The sequence below is a fragment of the Alexandromys fortis genome, unplaced genomic scaffold, assembly GCF_014885135.2.
Source record: "Alexandromys fortis isolate MF-2015 unplaced genomic scaffold, M_Fortis_MF-2015_v1.1 scaffold_27, whole genome shotgun sequence".
Classification (NCBI taxonomy): domain Eukaryota; kingdom Metazoa; phylum Chordata; class Mammalia; order Rodentia; family Cricetidae; genus Alexandromys; species Alexandromys fortis.
In genome coordinates this window covers 799865-820412 of record NW_026067952.1, presented here as the reverse complement: position 1 = coordinate 820412, position 20548 = coordinate 799865, and the positions used below count along the sequence as shown (strand labels likewise).

General features: G+C 54.5%; 1 protein-coding gene across 1 annotated transcript; it reads right to left on the bottom strand.

Annotated features, from left to right (window-relative positions):
• Positions 1-3304: 3304 nt before the first annotated feature.
• Chrna4 (cholinergic receptor nicotinic alpha 4 subunit) lies at positions 3305-20417 on the bottom strand. The gene is made up of 6 exons (XM_050151112.1): positions 20032-20417; positions 18606-18757; positions 15397-15441; positions 15131-15240; positions 9199-10573; positions 3305-5383 (listed from the first exon to the last, which is right to left on the bottom strand). The coding sequence occupies exons 1-6, from the start codon at positions 20111-20113 to the stop codon at positions 5258-5260; spliced, it is 1890 nt and encodes a 629-aa protein (XP_050007069.1). The 5' UTR covers positions 20114-20417; the 3' UTR covers positions 3305-5257.
• Positions 20418-20548: the final 131 nt, after the last annotated feature.

Below are 20548 nucleotides of genomic sequence, written 5' to 3'. Positions count from 1 at the left end.
GGAACCTGGACGGCAGCAGCCTCATGAGGAGACCCGGAGGGAAGAGGCGTGGCAGATGGAGCACTGGTACTTGGAGGTGACAACGCTTTGAAAATCTGAGCATCAGAGAAAGGCGTCCGGTCTCAGACTGATGGCAGGGCTGTGAGCGATGATGAGTGGGTTGTGAGATATGTACTCCGTGTCATACAACAGGATGCAAACAGTGGGAACAGCCATCAGGAAATCTTTCCTGGGGAGAACCTACAGCCCAAACTGCAGACAGTAAGAATCTGCAGCAGTGAGGTGGGAGGGCCGAGGGGGAAAAGCCAAATTTCATATCAAGGATTAGGACAAAGGATATTTCAAGGACCACAGTGCTTCCAGGTGTAACACACAGAACCACTTTGCAGTTCACGGAAAGAAGCTTTTGTTGGGAGGGAGGCCAGCAGACACATGGAGACCTCTGCAAAGGAGTGGGGGCATTGGGAGCAGAGGGACAGCAACCTCTGTGTTGGGCAGTCACACAGCTGTGGTCTAAACTAAGATCATTCTAGATTATTCTATTGAACTGCTGCCAAGGGCAGCAGGGTGGTGGGCTGTCGGGAGGGGGAGGTGTAGTGATGTTTCTGATCAATACAGAAAGCTTTTGAAGCACGGGTATTTACTATAAGCAAGGAGCAGCTTCTAGAACAAGAACCAACAGAGTAGGTGTCCAAAGTGGCTGATAGATCGGGCTTTCCTCTGTGGAGGGGATAGAACATATTAAACAATAATCTCCCCGTGTGGCAGAAACTGCTGCTTCACTGAAGGGAAGAGGCGCTCTCCAAATTCCATTGAAACCTACACTGAAACACAAGACTTGGCGTTCTAGTTGATTTCTCGCTTGTCGGGAAATATACTTCTAACCCAGTTCTGAATTTTGTCATACTCGTTTTCAGTGTGGCAAGGGCTCATGGTCCGGCTTGGCCAGAGTAAGCATGCTTTCTGCTGTGTTAGAGAAGGTTCTAGAAATGCTAGCCTGCCCCAGCTGGAAACAATGGTATTCAAGTCTTCTCTAGATTTATGTATTTCCCAATAGAAACATGTAATATATTTTTAAATTATTATAATTATCATTAGTGTGTGTGTGTGTGTGTGCACGTGCCCGTGACTTGTGAGGGCAGGAGGTTGATTCCTATTGCTCCCCATCTTATCTTTTGAGATATGATTACTCACTGAAACTGAAGCTTGCTATTTGTCCTGGCTGCTTGCCTGAGGGGAATGCAGGAAATGTTTGAAGGGTTTATAGGTGGCCGCCACCACTCTCAGCTTTTACATGGGTGCTGGAGATCTGAACACAGGTATTCATGGTTACATGGCAAACACTTCATCCACTGAGCAGCCTTCCCAGCCCTAGATATGCTTTTTGTTGTTGGTGGCAGATAATTAAAGACAAAGTCTCACATAGTCCAGATTTACCTTATATTCAAAATGTAGTTGAGGGAGACCTTGAACTCCTCATCCTCACGCATCTTCCTCCTAATGTTAAGATAAAGAACAGGTTTGCAGACCATAAGCCCTTCACAGCAGCACTTCTCACACAGTGACAAACGGGGACAACCCACACGTCCACTGCAAGGAAAATGGACGGATAAATGGTGTAGTAGCCACACAATGAGCACAAGAGAACTGGCTGTCCACAGTAAACAGATGAAACCTCAGCAGGCTGAGAAGAGGAAGCCAGGCAGTGCAGCCCACAGGACGGAACCCACACAAGCTAGACACAGAAATGGATACACTCTACCGAGAGTGGTAACTTTCTATCTGTGCGTCACCCGTGAGGCCAGCAAATAGCAAGAAATGTCAGGCAGGGATTAAAGTAATGGAAACTCCTAGCTGCAAACAGCCAGAGTAAACAGCACATCTGAGTGGAAAGTGTTTTTTAAATCACCTAAATCCCAGCACAAACCCCAGAGCCTGATAATTCCACCCTCCCCTTGGTATTGTGTCCTGAGCGGTGTGCTTCCAGCTGTAGGTCAGCAAATCAATCCGGGGAGCTGCAACTGGCATTTTTCTACAGATTGAAACAGGAGAGACTAGAATCAAGCAGCAGGAGCCCTGGGGTGTTCTTCTGTAGCTTCTGTAAAATCCTGTGTGCGCACCATGCAGACATACCAGGGATCCCCACGTTCCCCCCCAAAGGTCAGGACAATTCCAGGACCAGTTAGTGGCTTTGTGCCAATGAATCTGTGTGGGTGGCAGGAGGCCCAGAGTTAAAACCCTGGACTCCCAGGTGTTTCTAGTGGAAATGCACCAGTGCCCAAGAGCTAAGGCAACAGTGGGGCCACTTCCATCCTATAGGATGAGTTGTCTATTGGCTCTGCGCCCAAATATTAGTTTACTGGGGAGACAAGGGACTCCCCTAGTTGATGGCACGATAGGAAGGGTGTCAGCTGCAATTACCAGGACGATGTTGTGTTAGGAATACGGGATACCAGGGCCATCAGTGGAGGAAGGGATGAGGGAAGGAAGTGGTACCATTCTCACAAGTGTTTCTGTGAGAGGCTCAGGTTGCATAGAGGAAACAGCCTGGGGTAGTCTGGACACTTCCTCAGACTCCGGGCTACAAAGGGGTCTCTAGTTTCCTTTGCCTTTCTGGCTGGCTCCGATGTAAGTTTGTAAGGAAGAGGTGCTACTGTCGATGGCCCATCAGCCATGAAGGTGGGAAGCTCCAAGCAAGCCGAGCGCTAGAAATTGTTCGGCCATGGAAGCAGCAGCCTTGAGTCTGATAAGCCCCCAACATGTTAAGACATCATAGCATACAGAAATCAAAGAAGCACGTTAACACAAAGAAATTTGGCAAACAGACATGAACACAGGACCTTGGTCAACAGCACCTTGACTGACACCACACGGAAGGGAAGACACCACAAGTCAGTTTATTCAGACAGAAACAGCAACTAAGAACCAACAAGCACACAGCAGCCATAAGTTTAGTGCACACAGCACAGCAGATGAGACTTGGCCACACAAGTGAAAGAAGCCAGGCATCCCGGACACATGATGCCCAGGACTCACATTTGAGTTGATGCTGTCCATGGGAAGGGGAGGAATGGGAGGGCTGGGAGCTTTGGGGAGATAATGTTCACATATCAAAGGGACTGGGACAATACTGATTTTTAAAGCTCACTGGCCCAAAGGCCTCAGATCAAGCATTTTACCCTAACTGAACTTCATCTTGACCAGAGAGCAACACTGGAAGCAAGCAGACAAAAGGACAGCTGAGTGGGATGGGGAGAACACGGTGCTTTATTTTCCTTTCCTGACTTCTGGGTGCCAGTGGGGTTCGCTTTTTCTGGCCCAGAAGAGAGCAGCAGAGCAGCCCTCTCTGTACAGTGTGCCACTGTGGCCTTGCCCTGGTCCCTACCGCTGCCTGCAAATCTTGAGGTTGGAGCCGTGTATGCAGCAGGTGGAACTCATATCTAACAGGTGTGTCTGCTGTCTTCCTCACAGAGGTTTGTGTTCCCCTTGGCTCCCAGGTTCTGGAACAAATTTCCCCACCAGGGTTATCTTGCAACACCCCGAGTGCTCCAATGTGGGGGCTAGGCAACCCAGTCAGCCAGCAGAGTGAAGACAGATTGGAACAGCAGATGGGGGGTCCTTGATGCCCGTAGGACTCTAGGGGAGGCCTAGAACATTCAGAGTTCTGAACCCAGGCCTCTGCAGGCCCTTCCTGTACACACAAATGTCCTGAGGTCTCCAGTTCAGGGTTCCTTTCCCAGCGGCACCCTGGGATGCCCAGCAGCTGTGTCCAAATGCAGGTTTGCCCACAGGTACAGGTAAAGACAGTATTGGCCCTTTGGCATACCTCAGTCCTGATATCATTCAGCTGGGATGGGCAAGTTATCCCACGGAGGTGGCAGTTGTACCTCCTGGGAGCTTGGTGTGTTGGTTCCAGACTTCATTAAGTTCTTTCATTTCTTCAGTCCTCAGAACTATCCAAACAATCCAGCTTCAGGGCCTAGGACAAGCTGGCTGAGGGTGCAGGGCCCAGTTCTGCCAAGGCCACCTGGCTGTTGGGGACAGCAGAGCGGTGACCACGGCACAGGATGATTCCTTGGGTGTCTCCCTCACTCTGCCCTTCACCCAATGGAATCTCACAGGGGTGGGCATAGCAGGTGCTTCTCCTAGCCCATCACTGGGGATTTTCCAGGTTGTCTGGTATTATCCTGGGAAGGGGAGGAGGAGCCCTACAACCTAAGTGCAAGGCAGACTGGGTGAGACACCCATAACCCTTGGTATATGGCCCTCAGGATGATGGATCAGAGAGCCTGGTTTGCTTTGAACCCTCTTGGCAGCTCGCCCTATTCCATAACACGGAAGGGGCTTTCATTATTCCTGCTTGCCTTGAGAGTCCCAGGTCTCTCGTACAAGATGTGCTCAAGCGAGCTGTGGCCTCACCACAGGCCCAGGATGAGAAGTTCTACCTTCAGTCTTTTATCCCAGAGAGGAAGAAACATGCAAGGGCATCAGCGAAGATCCCTGAGGGGACCTGCAGCCCAGGACCTGGATGCGATCTGGCTCCCTCACAACCCTGAGACTTCCAATGCTGCCCTTCTAGGGTCGCGAGTCCCTAGGAGGCACTCACATAGAACCCTTGTGACCCTGAGCTGAATGCAGGGCTCCCATGGGCTTCAGCCTTGCTATACTAGTTCTTCTGTGAGTGGGGGCATCCACACGGCACAGAGCTCGGCTTCTTACCAATTAACCCCAATCTAAATGAAACCGAACTTGCCTGGGCTCAGCTCTGACACCTGTGAGTCAGGGAGCAGCCCAGTCTGAAGGGTTGATGGGAACACATCATGGGGCAGGGAGAGGGGATGTGGTCAGCAGGGGCACAGTGGGAGTTTCCTGGGTCAGACGAATCCCCGAGATGAGGGGCTCTGGTTGCTGATGAGGAATGAATTCGTGTGGCCCCACAGGACGACCGAGACCAACCCTGGACCAGTCTCTGAGACACAGATGAGTGTGTGGTGTCCGCAGGCCAGGAGGTGATTCTCACCTGCTCTGGAGAAATTTCAATGGGGGCTCAGACTGTAACTCTGCCCTGTGCCAGCCCTCAGTTGCTTTAACCAGGCCCGTGGCTGGATTAGACCCACTGCCAGCTTCTGGCTCCCAAGAAGCTGCATCTCTTTCCTAGGTTTTCATGGCAGGTTTGGAAGATGGGGTAACTGACAAGTGGCATGGCCCTACAGAGACCAGGGAGCCGGGCCAAGCTGGCCTGTCCATTACTGTGTGTCTAGATCATACCAGCCAGCCAGGGGGGCAGGAAGAGGCCCACAGTGCCCAGTAGGCAGACGATGATGAACATCCAGAGGAAGATTCGATCGATGACCATGGCTACGTACTTCCAGTCCTCCTTCACCTGCAAACACAGACACGGGTCATGAGATGGCTCAGATCCCATGGGCAGCCAGAGAAACTTCTGCAACCTGGAACTATGAGTCGCAGTTTCTGCATATCCATCCCATTGGATACACATCTGCACACACCCCTGTGGGAAGTAACTGTCCAGTTAGAGAATCTGCTGGGGCAGATCAGCTGCTACAGGACAGAGCCCAGGGAGACACCATATAGGGTGGTTTGGGCATCTACAGAGCCCATATCTGAGGCTGTATGTGTGGGGGGTGTTTGAATTTGGACTCATTGGAGCTTTCTGGTAGTTCACACTGCCACAAGAGACTTGCGGTGCATGCCGTATCCCAGCTGGTTTTGCCTGCTTAGCAGGCTACCTGCGCTCAAAAGGAAGCTATTTGGGCATACTTTGGACAAACACAGGGCCCATGATTTCAGGGTGAAGTTTGTTTTAAATTTGCTAAAGCTGTGTAGCACCATAGAGGTCGAGTCTACCTTCCCACGGTGCAGATGTCAGAAGTGGATCCCAGGGGCTGGAGAGATGGCTCAGTGGTTAAAAAGCACTGGCTACTCTTCAAAAGGTTCTGGGTTCAATTCCAAGCATCCACATGGTGGCTCACAACCATCCATAACTCCAGTTTCAGGGGAATCCAACACCTTCTTCTGACATCTGCTGGCACCAGGTATGCATCTGGTGCACAGACATACATGTAATCAAAACACCCATACATCCATACATATAACATAAAATTAAAGTAACTTGGGGGCTGGAGAGATGGCTCAGCAGTTAAGAGCACTGACTGCTCTTCCAGAGGACCTGGGTTCAATTCCCAGCACCCACATGGCAGCTCACAACTGTCTGAAAATGCAGTTCTACAAGATCTGACACCTTACATTAAAAAAAAATTAAAGTATGATGGAGGAAGGTCATTGGTTAATTATAATAAACCAACTGCTTGGCCTCATAGCTTAGAACATAGGTGGGTGGAATAAACAGAATAGAATTCTGGGCGGAAGAGGAAGTGAGGTCAGACTCTGCTCTGCTCCCGGACAGACCCGACAGCTCTGCTCTCTGGAGCAGAGACGCCATGCTCAGCTCTCCCAGGCAACTCCAACCCAGGATGGACATAGGCTAGAATCTTCCCGGTAAGCGCACCTTGGGGTGCTTACACACATTATTAGAAATGGGCTAGTCCAGGTGCGAGAATTAGCCTGTAAGGGCTAGAGTTCATGGGCCAAGCAGTTCTTAAATGAATACAGTTTGTGTGTTGTTATTTCGGGCATGAGCTAGCCAAGCGGCCGGGGTGTTGGGGACGCAGCCCTGCCGCTTCTTATTTCAACAAAAGTAACTTTAAAAAAAGTGGATCCCAGGGAGATGTCAGTCATGTGTCCTACACCAGAAGGTAAGGGCTAGGAACAGGCTGGGCAATGGACTAATCACTAAGGCCATCCCACCATGGTCAAAAGCAAAAGCACCCAAAGCAAGGGTTAAGTCCACACCTGCCTCTGGCCTGGTCCTGATTACCCACATCCACCTCTTACATGGGCAGCTGCCCATGCACTGGGTAGAGGCAATGATGCCAGGAGATGTTCTATGGAGGAAGGAGGGTCAGGGACAGTGACAGTGTACATCCACCATCTGTGTCCACTTCACTGGACGATGCGTTCACACATGGTGACAACAGGTGCAGATGAACTGGTTCCTCTGGATCCCACAGTGTGAACTCTTTATCCCCGGGGCTGATGCAAGGAAGCCACTTCCTCAAGCTGTTCCCAGAAGCGAAGACTCAGGGATTGATGCCTGGGTCTAACTAGGCCTGGGAACAAGCATGGCACTGAAGACAGTTCTCCCTGCAGCTCTAGCCTTGGGCTTCAGGCAGGGTGACTGTTACACCACCGCCCTGCTCCTTACCCTTCACCGTCCTGTGAGGGTGCACATGTGACCAGCAGGGAATAAGCCACGACAAGCAGACCCACAGCAGGCTGAGGAACACTTGGCCTCCCCTCGCAGGCCTGAGTTGGAGAAGAGTGCAGCTTCCCCAGAAGCAAGGGCACCTACCTCAAGTTTTCACAGCGATTACAGGTGTCCTGATGGGTTAAGCCAAAAGTAAACAGACATGTTCACTTTGAAAACTTTAGACCGAATAGATCTTTGCTAAATAAAAAGCCCCTCAAAGGGCTCTTCAGAGTAAATGGTGCTTAGTGTCCCTCTGTCCCTTCCTGTGCCTGGGACCAAGCCTCTGAAGATGAAACACCACAGTCATGACCTGTTGTCCTGTTCCTATCAAGTCAGCGAGCTCCCCAGGCCCAGAAGCAGGTCAGGCAGCTGCAGTAGGCCAGTGGAGATGGGGGAAGTCATGAGCTCCAGCTACAGGACTATGCTGGGGATGGTTTCAGGAGGATTTCAATTAAGCTTGCTACATCCATCCTCCTTCAGTGGCCTCAGTCCAGTTTATGCCTGGATCTCTTTTTCTACCCGAGAGCTGTAACAAGACATAACCCCAGAATCAAAATTTCTCTCCAGACAGGTCTCTGAGGTCCAGAATATTCCAGAGACCACCAGAATGACTTCATGAGTCCCCGAGACTCAGTGGGGTGATTCTGGGGGCAGAGACCCGCTCCTGGGATGTAGGCCACCAGCCTCCTTTCTTTCCAGGGCTTAGCAGCTCCAGAAGACAAACCACAGACATCTGGGAGTAGACAACAGGCAAGTCCCAGGTTGGGTAGGAAGATGAGCAGAAGCCAACAAAACCGATGTCCCAAGAGGGACGGGGCAAATGCCAGCTCAGGGCAAGGTCAGTGTAAAGGTCAGATGCTTTTAGGTGATGTCACTTTTTAGAGGACACAGCAGAGGTTGGCCAGGACAGGACTTCCCCTGAGGACCTCTTCACCCGACCTCTGGCTGAGACTCTGATTCTCACAGGCACAGTCAGATCTGGGGAAACAGCTTGCCTAGCACCAGGAGTCCTTCATCTCAGCATCATCTGAGCCCACACTCCAGTCCCGGAGACCCTTACATGCTACAGTCAGATACATGTGAAAGGGGAGAGAACCTACCCACAATGCCCTGGTGGCAAGGGCAGACAGAGCTGGCACTGCTGCCCAGCCCAGCTGTTCATCAGAGCTGCACTCTGTGACAAGTGCAGGAGGCCAACACCTATGGAGCAAGGATAGCCATTCTTTCTCAGGCCTCTGGGGAGCCACAGCTTGGAGCATGAGAACGCATGGGGGTCGGCTGGCTGAGCACTGGCTTCCTGTCTCCAGGTTCCCGAGGGCCTTGCAGTGTGGCAGCATTATGTCCTCACCCCACAACCCCCCAAGGAACTGGTGTAGCTCCCGGCAGCCCCCTTCTCAACCTTCCTAGCACTCAGAGGACCACCCTCTGCCACAGAAGCTCAAGGGAGACCTGTTTCTGGGTGGCAGCAGAAGCAACCGTTCCACAGAATTTTGGGGAAGGCCAGTGTGGGCTGAGCCTGTCACCCAGGAATTCCAAGCAGCCAGTAACAGTCTGAAGACTTCAAAGGAAGACCTTCTGAGCGTTGGGATGGCAGTGCTAGAAGCAGCTTCTCGACCCACGGCTCGCCAGGGCTCATTAAGTCCTGGCACCTGGAGGAAGCACCTCAGCTTGCTCCCCACTGATAGGGCCTCGCCTAAGCCCAACAGCCTAGGGATCTGTAAGGGATGCTAGGCAGAGACTCCGTACCCTCAAGCTGTGCAGCATTTGTCTGGGCCCTTGTTTTCTGGATCATTTATGGAAAACACGGGACATCACATCCTGTCTGAGCCAGGGACACCTCCCATGCATAGCCGCTGGCCAGGACTTACCGAGAAGTCTGTGTCTTCTGCCTTGAGGTGGTCTGCAATGTACTGGACACCCTCTACTGCCCGCGTCAGGGCTGGTGACAGGGGGAGGTGCTGGGGGCGTGGTTTGGTGCCTCGGGCCTTGAGCACAGTGACTGGAGACACGGGAGATGGTTCCTTGCATGTGCATTTGCATGGAGAGGCCTGGTTGGACAGTGGAAGCTGGGATGGATGGGCCTTCAGGGAGGCAGGGGAGGCAGTTGGCTGGCTGTCAGCCAGGGAAACAGCTCCATCTCGAGAAACACAGTACTGGATACTCCGAGACCGGCAACGGATGCCACCCTCTGCTGTTTCCTGGGAGCTGGGCACGTGCTGGACACTCAGGGACCTGGCTTTGACAAGTGTCGGGACCCTGGTGCTGTTGGGTGTGTGACAGGGGCCAGGTGATGGACAGGGACTGGTCTTCTTCACCTCTGATGTCTGCAAATCAGGGGCCTTGTGAGAGGGTGACTTGCATGTAGGCTGGGCCTCGACTGGCGTGGTCAGAGGGTTGCAGAAAGATGGGGCCGATGACAGGCCTCGGTTTTGAGTGTCACTCAAGACGCCAGGCTCACCCTCCGGTTCTGGCCAGAAACGAGGGGCATTGGCCATCTTGTGCATGGACTCGATAAGTCTTCGGCAGTTGTCTTTGACCACAGACGGGCGCTTCATGAAGAGGAGGCGCGGCACGATGTCCAGGAAGACTCTGCGCACCCAGGCAGGCATGGTATGCGTGCGTGGCGAGCGGTGGTGAACGTTGAGCACGAAGACTGTGATGACGATGGAGAGGGTGACGAAGATCATGGTGAAGAGCAGGTACTCGCCGATGAGCGGGATGACCAGCGAGGTGGACGGGATGATCTCGGTGATGAGCAGGAGGAAGACGGTGAGCGAGAGCAGCACCGAGATGCACAGGGTGACCTTCTCGCCGCACTCGGAAGGCAGGTAGAAGACCAGCACCGTGAGGCAGGAGATGAGCAGGCACGGGATGATGAGGTTGATGGTGTAGAACAGCGGCAGCCGGCGGATGATGAAGGCGTAGGTGATGTCGGGGTAGATCTCGGCGCAGCATTCATACTTCCTGGTGTTGTAGGTGCCCACGGCATCCACAATGACCCACTCCCCACTTTCCCAGAAGTCCAGCTGGTCCACGCGGCTGTGCATGCTCACCAAGTCAATCTTGGCCTTGTCATAGGTCCAGGACCCAAACTTCATGGTACAGTTCTGCTGGTCGAAGGGGAAGAAGGTGACATCGATGCTGCAGGAGCTCTTATAGATGGCTGGGGGTGTCCACTGCACCCGCCCATCATAGAACAGGTGGGCTTTGGTCAGGTGGGTGACTGCGAAGTCCCCGTCCGCACTGCCAGGAAGAGGGAGAGAGAGCAGTGAGGTCTGCCCTTCCCTACACCACACCCACAGACATTCTTGTAGAGAAAGGCTCACAGCCTGACCAACAGCCCCACCAGCTACCATGAAGAGTGCAGGATTATGTATAGAGGTCATGTGGTCTGGGCCATCACTCACCTATGTGCTTCAGTTTGTCACCCTTGAAGAGTCAAGGTGCCATGTGGTCCAGAGACCATGGTGCTCACCCAGTGGGCGGAGTTAGTGTTACAGCTCTTATCCATTACTATCACAAGGGGCTTGGGGTGGAACCAATCTCCTGGCTTCTCTCCTGAACACCCACTGCCCCATGAATTTGCATCTATACCTTCTCCATGCAGAGGGGCCTGGGTCACCTCTGCGCCTTTGAGGACTGAGGCACCATGGAAGTTTCTCCTTGGATTCTAATGGTTACCACCTGAGCACTTCACGCACTGAGAGGAGGTGCAGGTGCCTGTCTCCTTCAGTTCAGGAGCTCACAACTGGCTTCGGCAGGTGCTATGGATATCCCAGAGGTCCCTGCAGGACCAAGCCCACTGCGTATGAAGCATGTGTCTGCAGGAACAGGACAAGTGTGCCCAGAGGCCTGATTCAGAAGAATGGATGCCCGCTGGGCCCAGGAGCACAGGGTGTGGGACAAGCAAGATTTCCTCCCCCTCACCTATGAAAAAGGAGGTCTCGTACCAAGAAGCTTCTCACAGGTCCCCGGTGAACGGGTAATCTTGCTGGAGGCCAGCAGGGCTCTCTGCCCATCTCATCCATATGGAGGTAGTGCAGAGCTGCTCAAGGTGCCTCCCAGGACAAGTACCCCTTTGAATGTCCCCCTGGACAGGGCTCACACTCAGAATAGATCTCCTCTCCTTTCCACCGCCCCCAAGAATTCGGAGGCCCCCTCTCTACAGGCCGTGGTACACAGGCTGGGTGAAGACTCCAGCTGCCTTATCCCGGTTCTAGTGCCTGACTATTGGCTTCTTGCCTCTCTCTCTCTGCCTTGAGGGATGTTTGCCAGGTTGGGCAGTGGAGCATGGGTCTGCTGTCCCTCCAGCCTCTTCTCTTGGCCAGAGTTCCAGCCTTGACCTCTGGGCTTCCCAGTGATGCTGTGTCTCATTTTACCCATTCTTGGGACTTGGTGACACTGGACAACAGCTCCATGAAGCCCTTCTCACCGTGATTACCTCTGCAACCCTCCCCAGAACTGCTCGTATTTCATATTTGCCTGTGGAATCGTACCCTATTTGGCTGTGAAATCCGTACTCTGTTTTCCCCATGGAATCCAGGCGGCAGTGTGGCACTCTTCAGGCCTTGGCGTCTCTACACGTCCAGACCATTCGCTTTGGCCCTGGATTAGCATTCCGAGTCCGTCAGAGTCAGCAACAGTGCACTAACACTTTGGGGCAAACCCTGCCAGCCTCAGCTCAGAAACACTGATGGGAAACCTCGATTTATAGCTAACGAGCTCCCTGAAGCACGATTAAACTTCTCACTAATGGCACCAGCATGCGTCACGTCGGTCTCGCCACTCATAAAACAATGCAGCCCTGAGCCACAGGCCCCAGAACCCTCTGATTTCCCAAGTGCCCAGCTCCATCTGTCCATCCCTTCTCCCACCTCCATTCACGGGCCTAGCTCATCGGCTAGTGCCCTCCAAGGTTCTTAGGCAGAGAAATCCAGTTCCCCTGAATCTCATCAGCCAACTGGCCCTCCTCCCCTGAACAGCTTCTTAAGTCCTGACCAGAGCCCATGGTGGCCACCTGGAACCCTTAGTGGTTGGTCCTTTCTATGCTAACCAATCACCTACAGCACCATCCACAAGGTCCAGAAGACCTGAGCCTCCCATGATCTCAGTGGGTGCCAAGCCTGGGTCCTCCTGCGTGTTAACTCATCCTGGGTCAATGCTACTGATTTTCTCTGGCACAGCTGTGCTACATATGGAAAACATTGGAAAAGCTGCTCTCAACATGCACCCCAATAAGGCTTCAGGCTGCACAGTGCAGAGCCTGGTTTCTACAGAAGCCAAGGTTCCCTCCGGGCACACGGGGGTGGATCTCGCAGATATTTCAGGCCCTGTGGAATCAGGCTTGGGTTGGTTCCCTTCTCACAGTCCCATCTCTCCAAAAATCAAAGCCTCAGCACTCCAGGCACAAATTTAAATTCTCCCACAGCAAGAGAGTGGATCCTCTGCTTTGACAACTTTCTGCAGAGCAGGCAGGAAAGGCTGCAACCAGCTGGTCGGCAGGGGCCCTCAGGGCTCACTTGAATTAGTGACTCCCATCTGCAGTCTTGGCTGCTGGGTCTGGGTTTCCCACCCTTCAGACACACTGGGGACCCAGCACTCATAGCTCAGGCTGTTGTGGCTCCAACTGTACTGCTCACCACTCCCTGCTCTCCCCAGCCCGGTCTGGGTCCCTGCGTGAGATCAGCAGAGCACCTAAGCCTGTGCAGATGGATCCCTCTGAGGTTGCTGTTGTGCTTGTGTTTGTAGATGGGTACCAAACGTACTCTCTGAGGGAGGAGGTCTCTGAGGGGGGCAATGCAGGCCACCTCCATCAGATTCTGGCTCTGTTTCCGTACGACCCTCCCACAAAGCCCCAGCTGTGGAGAAGGTGGCAGCCAAGTCCACAGAGTTCAGCACTCTGTAGTAGCTCTGGCTGCTTTGTTCTTCTCACATTGCCAAGAGGAAGGCAGTCAGAACGTCCAAAGGATAATGCTGTCCCAGCGGCCACTGGCAGCCCGGCCACGCACCAGGACAGCAGGTTTGTCAAGTGAGCTGTCGGCATTTCAGTGCCAAGGCTGCTGATGCAGGGTGAAGATGAGGGGTCCTCAGTTTCCAGTTCTGTACCTTACAGACCCCAGAACACCAGAGGAAGTACAAACTTCGGTCCTACAGTCAACCAATGTGATGTTAGTTCTGGACTCAGTGAACAAACTTTTGGGTCCTACAGTCAACCAATGTGATGTTAGTTCTGGACTCAGTGAACTGGCCAGGAGCTGGGGGCGGGTGGGTCCTGGATTTTACCTATTCCTAATAGGCCCCACCACCTGAGGCTGCGATCCAGAGGGAAATGAGATCATGTTTGATCCACACCTGGCTGAGAGCTTCTGGGTTTCCAGAAGAGGGAGCCCCAAGTCAACAAAAGAGTAGGGACCCCCCCCCCCCGAGTCCAGCAGTGGGACCAACCATTGGCTATCAGCTGCTGATTGCACTAGAAATGTCCTCCTCCCTGCCAGCATAAAAGTCCTTTCAACCTTCACCAGCTCCAAGCCCTGCTCAGGTAGATCTCAAGTGCTCATCCCAGCCCCAGAGAAAAGGGGGTCTGTCCCTTTGGCATGTCTCTGAGCACGTAGGAGACAGAGACAAAGACGACCTGGGAGGAGTGGAGACTTCTGAGTGCCCGTCATCAGGAACCTGGTCCTGGGCTGTTTATCGGCTCCCCCACCTCCTTCTCTGCCTACCCAGTACCGCCCAGGGAATGCATGGGTCCAATAGGCTGTCCAGAGTAGATTCAGTACTTGATCTTAGGGCTCAAGGAGGAACAGGCAGAGGGTGGGTCCCAGAAAGGCCCAGTCACTAGAAGTCTTCCAGGGCTCAAGGTTCAACTGGAGGGGTGCAGAAGACAGAGGGCCTTTCTGAGGGAAGAGCAAGGGTCATGGACCTTAATGGTCCCTGCCATCTGCTCATTCTTAAACCTGCCCTTAATAAACACATTTTGGGAAAACACCCACAGCTCCTTCTAAAAGCCAAGGATGTGGCTAGTATCTACTCAATGAAAGAGGAAATAAAACCCCAGTCATTCTTAATCTAATGGGAGCATTTGTAGGTCAGATGGGCACCCCAGGGCCTGGAGGGGGCTGTGGGCAGATGGCTGGGACTAGGGGGTGGAAGGGCTTTCTGTTTGCTTTGTCTGCAAGCACCATGGGAGCTGGAGTAGTGTATCACCCCGCGTAGACTAAGCTCAGAAATCCAGCTGCTCCCAGCTCAGGTCTCTCTGTAAGGGTCCCCGGGAAAAGTAAGTGTGAGGATGCCCGTCTCCTGCCTTCCTGTCACCAATGACTGCATTCGTCTCTGTGCAGACTTCAGCTTCTAGGAGCCGTGACAGGGTGTGAACTGAGCTTAGGAGCCGGGATTGTCCATTGGCTCGGCGCCCAGTGTGGGGCACAGCACAAAGGTGGGACCAAGAAGAGCGGAGGCAAGTCTCTGTGGAGCACCCACTTCTCTTTACCTCTTCATCTACCCCAAAGTACCCCGCATCATTGGCCTTTCAGACTGTGACTTGTACACCTCAGGGGTTAAGAAAACCTGCCTGGGGTGGGACCTGCAGTCACTTCTGGTAGAGGGTGTCCAATCCATTCCCTGCCCTCAGGACACAGAAGAACCTCACAGCGGGTACCCCCAACCCCCCCCCCCGCACTGGGTGTTGGTGCCTACACCCAGCCCCTTGGGTTTCCACTCCCTTTGCCTGGTTCCTCTTTGCTTCCAGCAGCTTCCTTGCCGGGCTGGGTCCTAACCTCACCTGCCAGGGCCCACGAGGCTTACTTGTTGTAGAGTACGATGTCGGGCCTCCAGATGAGCTCGGAGGGGATGCGGATGGAGGTAACATTCTCGTAGTCACTGGGGACCCAGCGCAGCTTGTAGTCATACCACTCCTGAGTGGGGGTGGAGAGCCACGTGTGACGGGGTTATGGGGCGGAGGGCAGAGGCGGGGGAGCCCCCCCCACTCACCGGCACTCCCGAGAGGGGGTGGAGAGCCACATGGGGGGGTATGGGGCGGAGGGCAGAGGTGGGGATCCCTCCCCACTCACCTGCTTCACCCACACATTTGTCGTCATCATCTGGTTCTTCTCATCCTAGGGCACAAGGGAGAAGGGAGCTTGAGGGTCCCCTCAGTCACAGATATGTCCCTGCTTAAATCTACAATCCATCGCTAGCAAAGGCACGGACAAGCCAGGGTCGATCTTCAAGAGAAGAGTGCCTCAGCCCTGAAGGCAACCTAGCATGGGATGGCAGCCTCAGGGGAGGTAGGATGAGGAGACAAAGACTCTGGAACCCTTCCAGAGAGACGTGGGGGAGCAGTTCAGCTCCAAATGGACCCCAGGCTCCTTGCAGGCTGACATCCGTCAGCCATGTCCACTCACATTGCTCCCTCCCTCCTCCCTCTGCAGATGGGGTCCACGTGTCACTACTCCTAAGGCCATCAAAGCCACAGGTTAGGGAGACCTTGATAAAAACCATCCTCCCAGGGCCAAGGTGGACGTCGTGGCAGAGATTCTGGTGGTTTCATCTCAAGGTCACCATGCAACAACCAGTCAGGCTGAGAAGATCTAGGCTGCAGACTACTCTGTGAGGTCTCTTAGGGTTGCTGCCCCAGGTTTATTTCCCCTCTGAGCTACAGGAATGGGCCCATCTGTTTCAGCTGCCCATCTGGTGAGGAACAGCAGGTTGGAGACCCATGTTCTGATCAGTCAGTTCCTAAAGCAGACAGGACCCTTGTGGAGAATGAGCAAGCCTTGGTGTAAGCACAGATGTCTGTGGGGACAGACTGGCAGCCATAGTCACGGTCACACCTTCTAGCCTCAGGAAGGGTCTGAGACCTCATGCCCAGAGTCTGGGGAACAGCACTGGGCTTGTCAGAGAGCATCTGATACTGGGCACCATGCGTCCCAGACTGGACCAACATTTTCTGTCATCAGCCTAAGCTTGACTAACAGACTCCTCCAGGGACCTAACCAAGGAGATTCCCAGGACATCCAGCAAGAAAGTCCTGCCCCCACAAAAATCATTATAGACTAGTAAATGGGAGGAGGTTGCACCCCCTGATGCCCAGCCCCAGGCCTGGGTCCTCTCCAGTGCAGTCACCTAGGAAGGTGACCCAGTGGCCTGAGTGAGTCCCCTCCCTAGAAGGACACTGAAGAGAAGGTGGGATGCAGAGCTGGAGCCTGTGGCTTCCTTCCGATGCCTGAATGGGTTGGCCGACAGCAACCTCATCCCTGCATGACCTTGACCTACACCCAAGGAAGCTGGAAATGGAATGCTGCTTGCTTTCCACAGGGCCTCCAGAATTATCAGGACAAACTTGACTGTTGCCGGGCTGGGTCTTCTTGCCATAAACATCCCTTCCAGCCCCATGTGGCCGTCACACCACAGGGCCTTTGGATCCCATAGATGTCACAGATATCTGGAGCACATTTCACAAGGGCTCAGCATTGGGTTAGGAAAGTCCTGGTGATTCCGTAGCCTTCTCTGCAGCGGGCGCTGGGTATAAACTCAAGCAAGGCATGTAGTCTCCCTTACTGGGTGCAGACCCCATAGAGGCATCTATAGTAGATCTAGTAGCTCACAAAGGGACACAGGCAGGCTGGGCGCTAGGATGGGCACCTGGATCCCAGGCCCTAGTGGAAGAAAGAGTAGGCCAGCAACAAGGCAGACCTTTCTACACAAATGTGGCCATGAACCTTCAACATGTACAGTGCCTGCCTAGAGCCAGCATTTCCCTTTGCGGAAAAGTCAAGGTAGATCCCTGGCAGGGTGCAGGGAGAGCCTTTGAGACACCCTCCAACCAGGCCCAGGAGCCATCTATATGTGTGTGTATACATGTTTACATGTGACCTCAGCTAGATCCAGGACAGGTCAGGCCTGGAGGCCAGGTCCCTTGGAGACATTTTGGTGCTGGGTTTGCTCTGAGCCTCAGTGTCTCCCGAGGCAGAGAACGTGAGACTGAACTCGACAGGCTTAGGCACGCCTGGTGGTAGCAGACCCAGAGCCTTGAGCCACCGCCAACAGCTGCCTCTGCCAGCCACCGCTTTGTAACGGTGTTTGCAAACCTCAGCAAGGATGAGGGGCCTGTGCATCTTGCACTGTCCTTGATGTCCCCCAGCCAGGGGCACTGCAGGAACCATGCAGGGGCCAAATGCTAGGCTCTCCTGAGGATGAAAGTCTGAGTGGCTACCCCGAATAGAGCCAACTGGCAAGGGTCTCTGTGTCCAATCCCATTAGGCTGGATCCCTGGGATGCTGCTGGCTCTGTCAGAGATGGTATAGTCACTCTTAGCACATGGAAAGGCTGAGAACCACAGATGATCAGTGCCGGTCTCGAGCCAACACTTCCTCTTGTAGCAGAGACTGGGGTGGACCTTTAGGAAACTCATGCTGGAGTATGAACTCAAGCAAGGCAGAAGTCTCTTTTGTGTCCTCCCCTTTATCTTCTATCCCTCCTAGAAGGCTCTGCAGGGACAGCTCTCTCTCTCTCTCTCTCTCTCTCTCTCTCTCTCTCTCTCTTTCCCTCTCTCTCTTCTTACTCTCTCTCCTTGGATCCAGGCTCTTCCCCTGAACCCAGCAAAACTCATTGTGGAGCTCTCAAGCTTACTAAGTCAAACGGCTATGGCTGCCCCACTGGTAAGATTATGCCTTTCCAGCATCCTTCCCCCAGCCGGGACAGAACTCACGCTGGGCCCAGGCTGAAGGGCAGAGCCTTCAGTGGTACCAACCCCTGGCGGCATTCCCCAAAGCCTGGTCCCACCCCATAAGGAACATCTCAGCCTCACATGAGGACAGACTCCTACAGAATACTTCCCTGGGTCAAGACTCATCTCTGGTGCTTCCTTCGGGACTCCTTGGACCCCAGCCCATGCAGCAGGGGCTACTGCCTAGCTCACACAGGTCCTCCCAGAAATCTTCCTGGACCCTCACTGGGAAAATGAACACAGCCAGGTAAAGAGGATCTCTCTGAGATTCACCCAAGCCCGACTTTCCATGTTGGCTGGTACTCTGTAGCCTCTGGGATCAGCCTGAGATCAATGTGCCCCCGGTGTACCACAGTGCTCACTGGAAGGGTGGACACTTCCCACAGCTTTCCTATGGAACAGGTCCAAGCCATGGAGCCCACCTGCCTTCCCCAGTGCTGAGTACCCACTGAAGCTAGGGTGAAATTTTTCTGTCAGATGGAGTCTCACAGTAGTACCTCCTACAGCGTGACCCCATTGTCCCATAGGACACCAGGTCATCCCCACACCTACCACATCAATGAGCTGAGCAATGGACAGGCCGAAGCGGACAAGGACCACGTCTGAGATGTTGGCTACTGGCCGAGACCACTTGTTGTAGCCAGAGAAGAGTCTCTTCAGGAGCCGCTCTTCCGCATGGGCCCGGGTCTCGATGTGGCTGCTAGCTGTGCGGGAGGCAGGTTTAGGGGCAGGTGAACACAAAGGGTGTCCCTCCAGCCCTATGCCACCACAGTCTTTCCTGCCTCCCACCTTAGGAACCCTGGGCATGCTGCCTTGATTTCCCCCGACTCCCCTCAAGGAAGCCTTTCCGGTGCCCTCAGAATGGGTCAGGCCCTCCTGCATTTCCCTCGCCAGGAAAACAAGGCATCTGACCGCGTGAACAGAATTGTGTGCAACTTCCCTGCAGACAATCACTCTGGATGACCGGCAGAGACAAAGGACATGAAGTGACTGACAGCCGCATGGGAGTGGGGACAGAAGGTGCATAGGGCAGCGAGGGTGGTGCTTGCACTGCTGTCCACAGGAGGGGTCCAGCTGCCTGGGTTTAGTGTCCACCCTCAGGGCCACTAGCGCCCAGAGTTCAGGGCAGAAGCAAGATGCCCTGGATAAGCGCCACACTGCTGCCTGGAGAGGGTGGTCCCTCATTCCACCAGTCAGCAGCCCATCTGTGTTCTCTCCATTGGCCCCCTACGTGGCTAGGGGGCCTCCCTGTCTCCATTTGTTGGGTTGCTGCATTAAAGAGGGGGGTGGGAAGAGGGAGGGGAGCCTCTGTTGTCTGCTGGCTCCTGCTTACCTGAGAGGAACTCCTCAGGAGGGGTCTTCTAGAGTACCCCCACAGCCTCCTCCCTCAACCTCATTCTTCCTGGTACCTTGGACCAGTAAGGCACAGCCTCACCGCTCAGTGGGGAGGCCAGGGATTAAATAACCCCCCAGAAACCCCTGGATGGGTTAGGGTGAAAGGTGTCCGTTTAAATGGGAGGTGGCAGAAGCCGGGGGACGGCGGAGGGGGGGGAGGACAGAAAGGATACGGTAGGAGCTCCAGGGGCAGAGGCAGATCCCCGAAACCAGGAGCAGACATGGGGGAGGTCTGCTGAGAGATTTGGCAGGATGGAACCTCCCTCCCAGGTGGACTCCACCTCTATCCTAGTTGGAGGTTCTGGTTCCAGCTCGGAAATGCAGCCAGACCACCCTCCCCCCACCTCACCCCCGCCTTCACTCAAACCCCCTCTCCCAGCACTTGGCGGCTGATTCCTTCCTCACTGGCTCAGCTAGCACCGCAGGACGTCGGAGCTGTAGTGGGTGGAGGAGTCTCTGGCTATCCCGTTGCGCGCACCCGCGGCTTGGCACCGCAGCCCCGGGCCTCCTCTCCCCTAGCCCGGGAATCCCGGATGCCAGGACCCGGGAGAAAAAAAAAAACGTTTTGCGTTTTGAAACTTACCAGGCAAGAGGCCGACCCCTAAGAGCAACAGCAGCGGCAGTAGCAGCGGGGGCTGCGGCGCCCGGGGCCCCCAGAGCTCCATGGCGCACCGAACGGGCTCTAGACGCGGGCGGCTCCCAGCTGTGCCGCGCCTCCGCTCCAAGACCCGCGCGCGCCCAACTTCATGCCCCGCGCCGCGGCCGCTCGTCCCCAAGCCGGGCTCCGCAGCTTGTCCCGCGGGGCGCGGCGGCGGGGCGGGAGCTCGAGGTTGTGGGCTCCGCGGCGCGGCCCCGCCCGGACCTGCTGCCTTCAGCCGCCGGCGAGAGGGGAGGAGGGGTAGGGACGGGAGGGAGGAGGAAGCGGGCGGGAGGAGGGGGCGGACCGGGTCCCGAGGGTAGGTGGAGGCCACGCTCGGCCCCGCGTGGGGGTAAAGTTTCCTTGTCCCCCCTGGGGCTCTCGACGTGCCGGGTGGGGTTGACGAACCCCTGGTCATCTCAACAACCCCGGCGCCTTCAGAAATCAAGTCCCCAACCCCGGT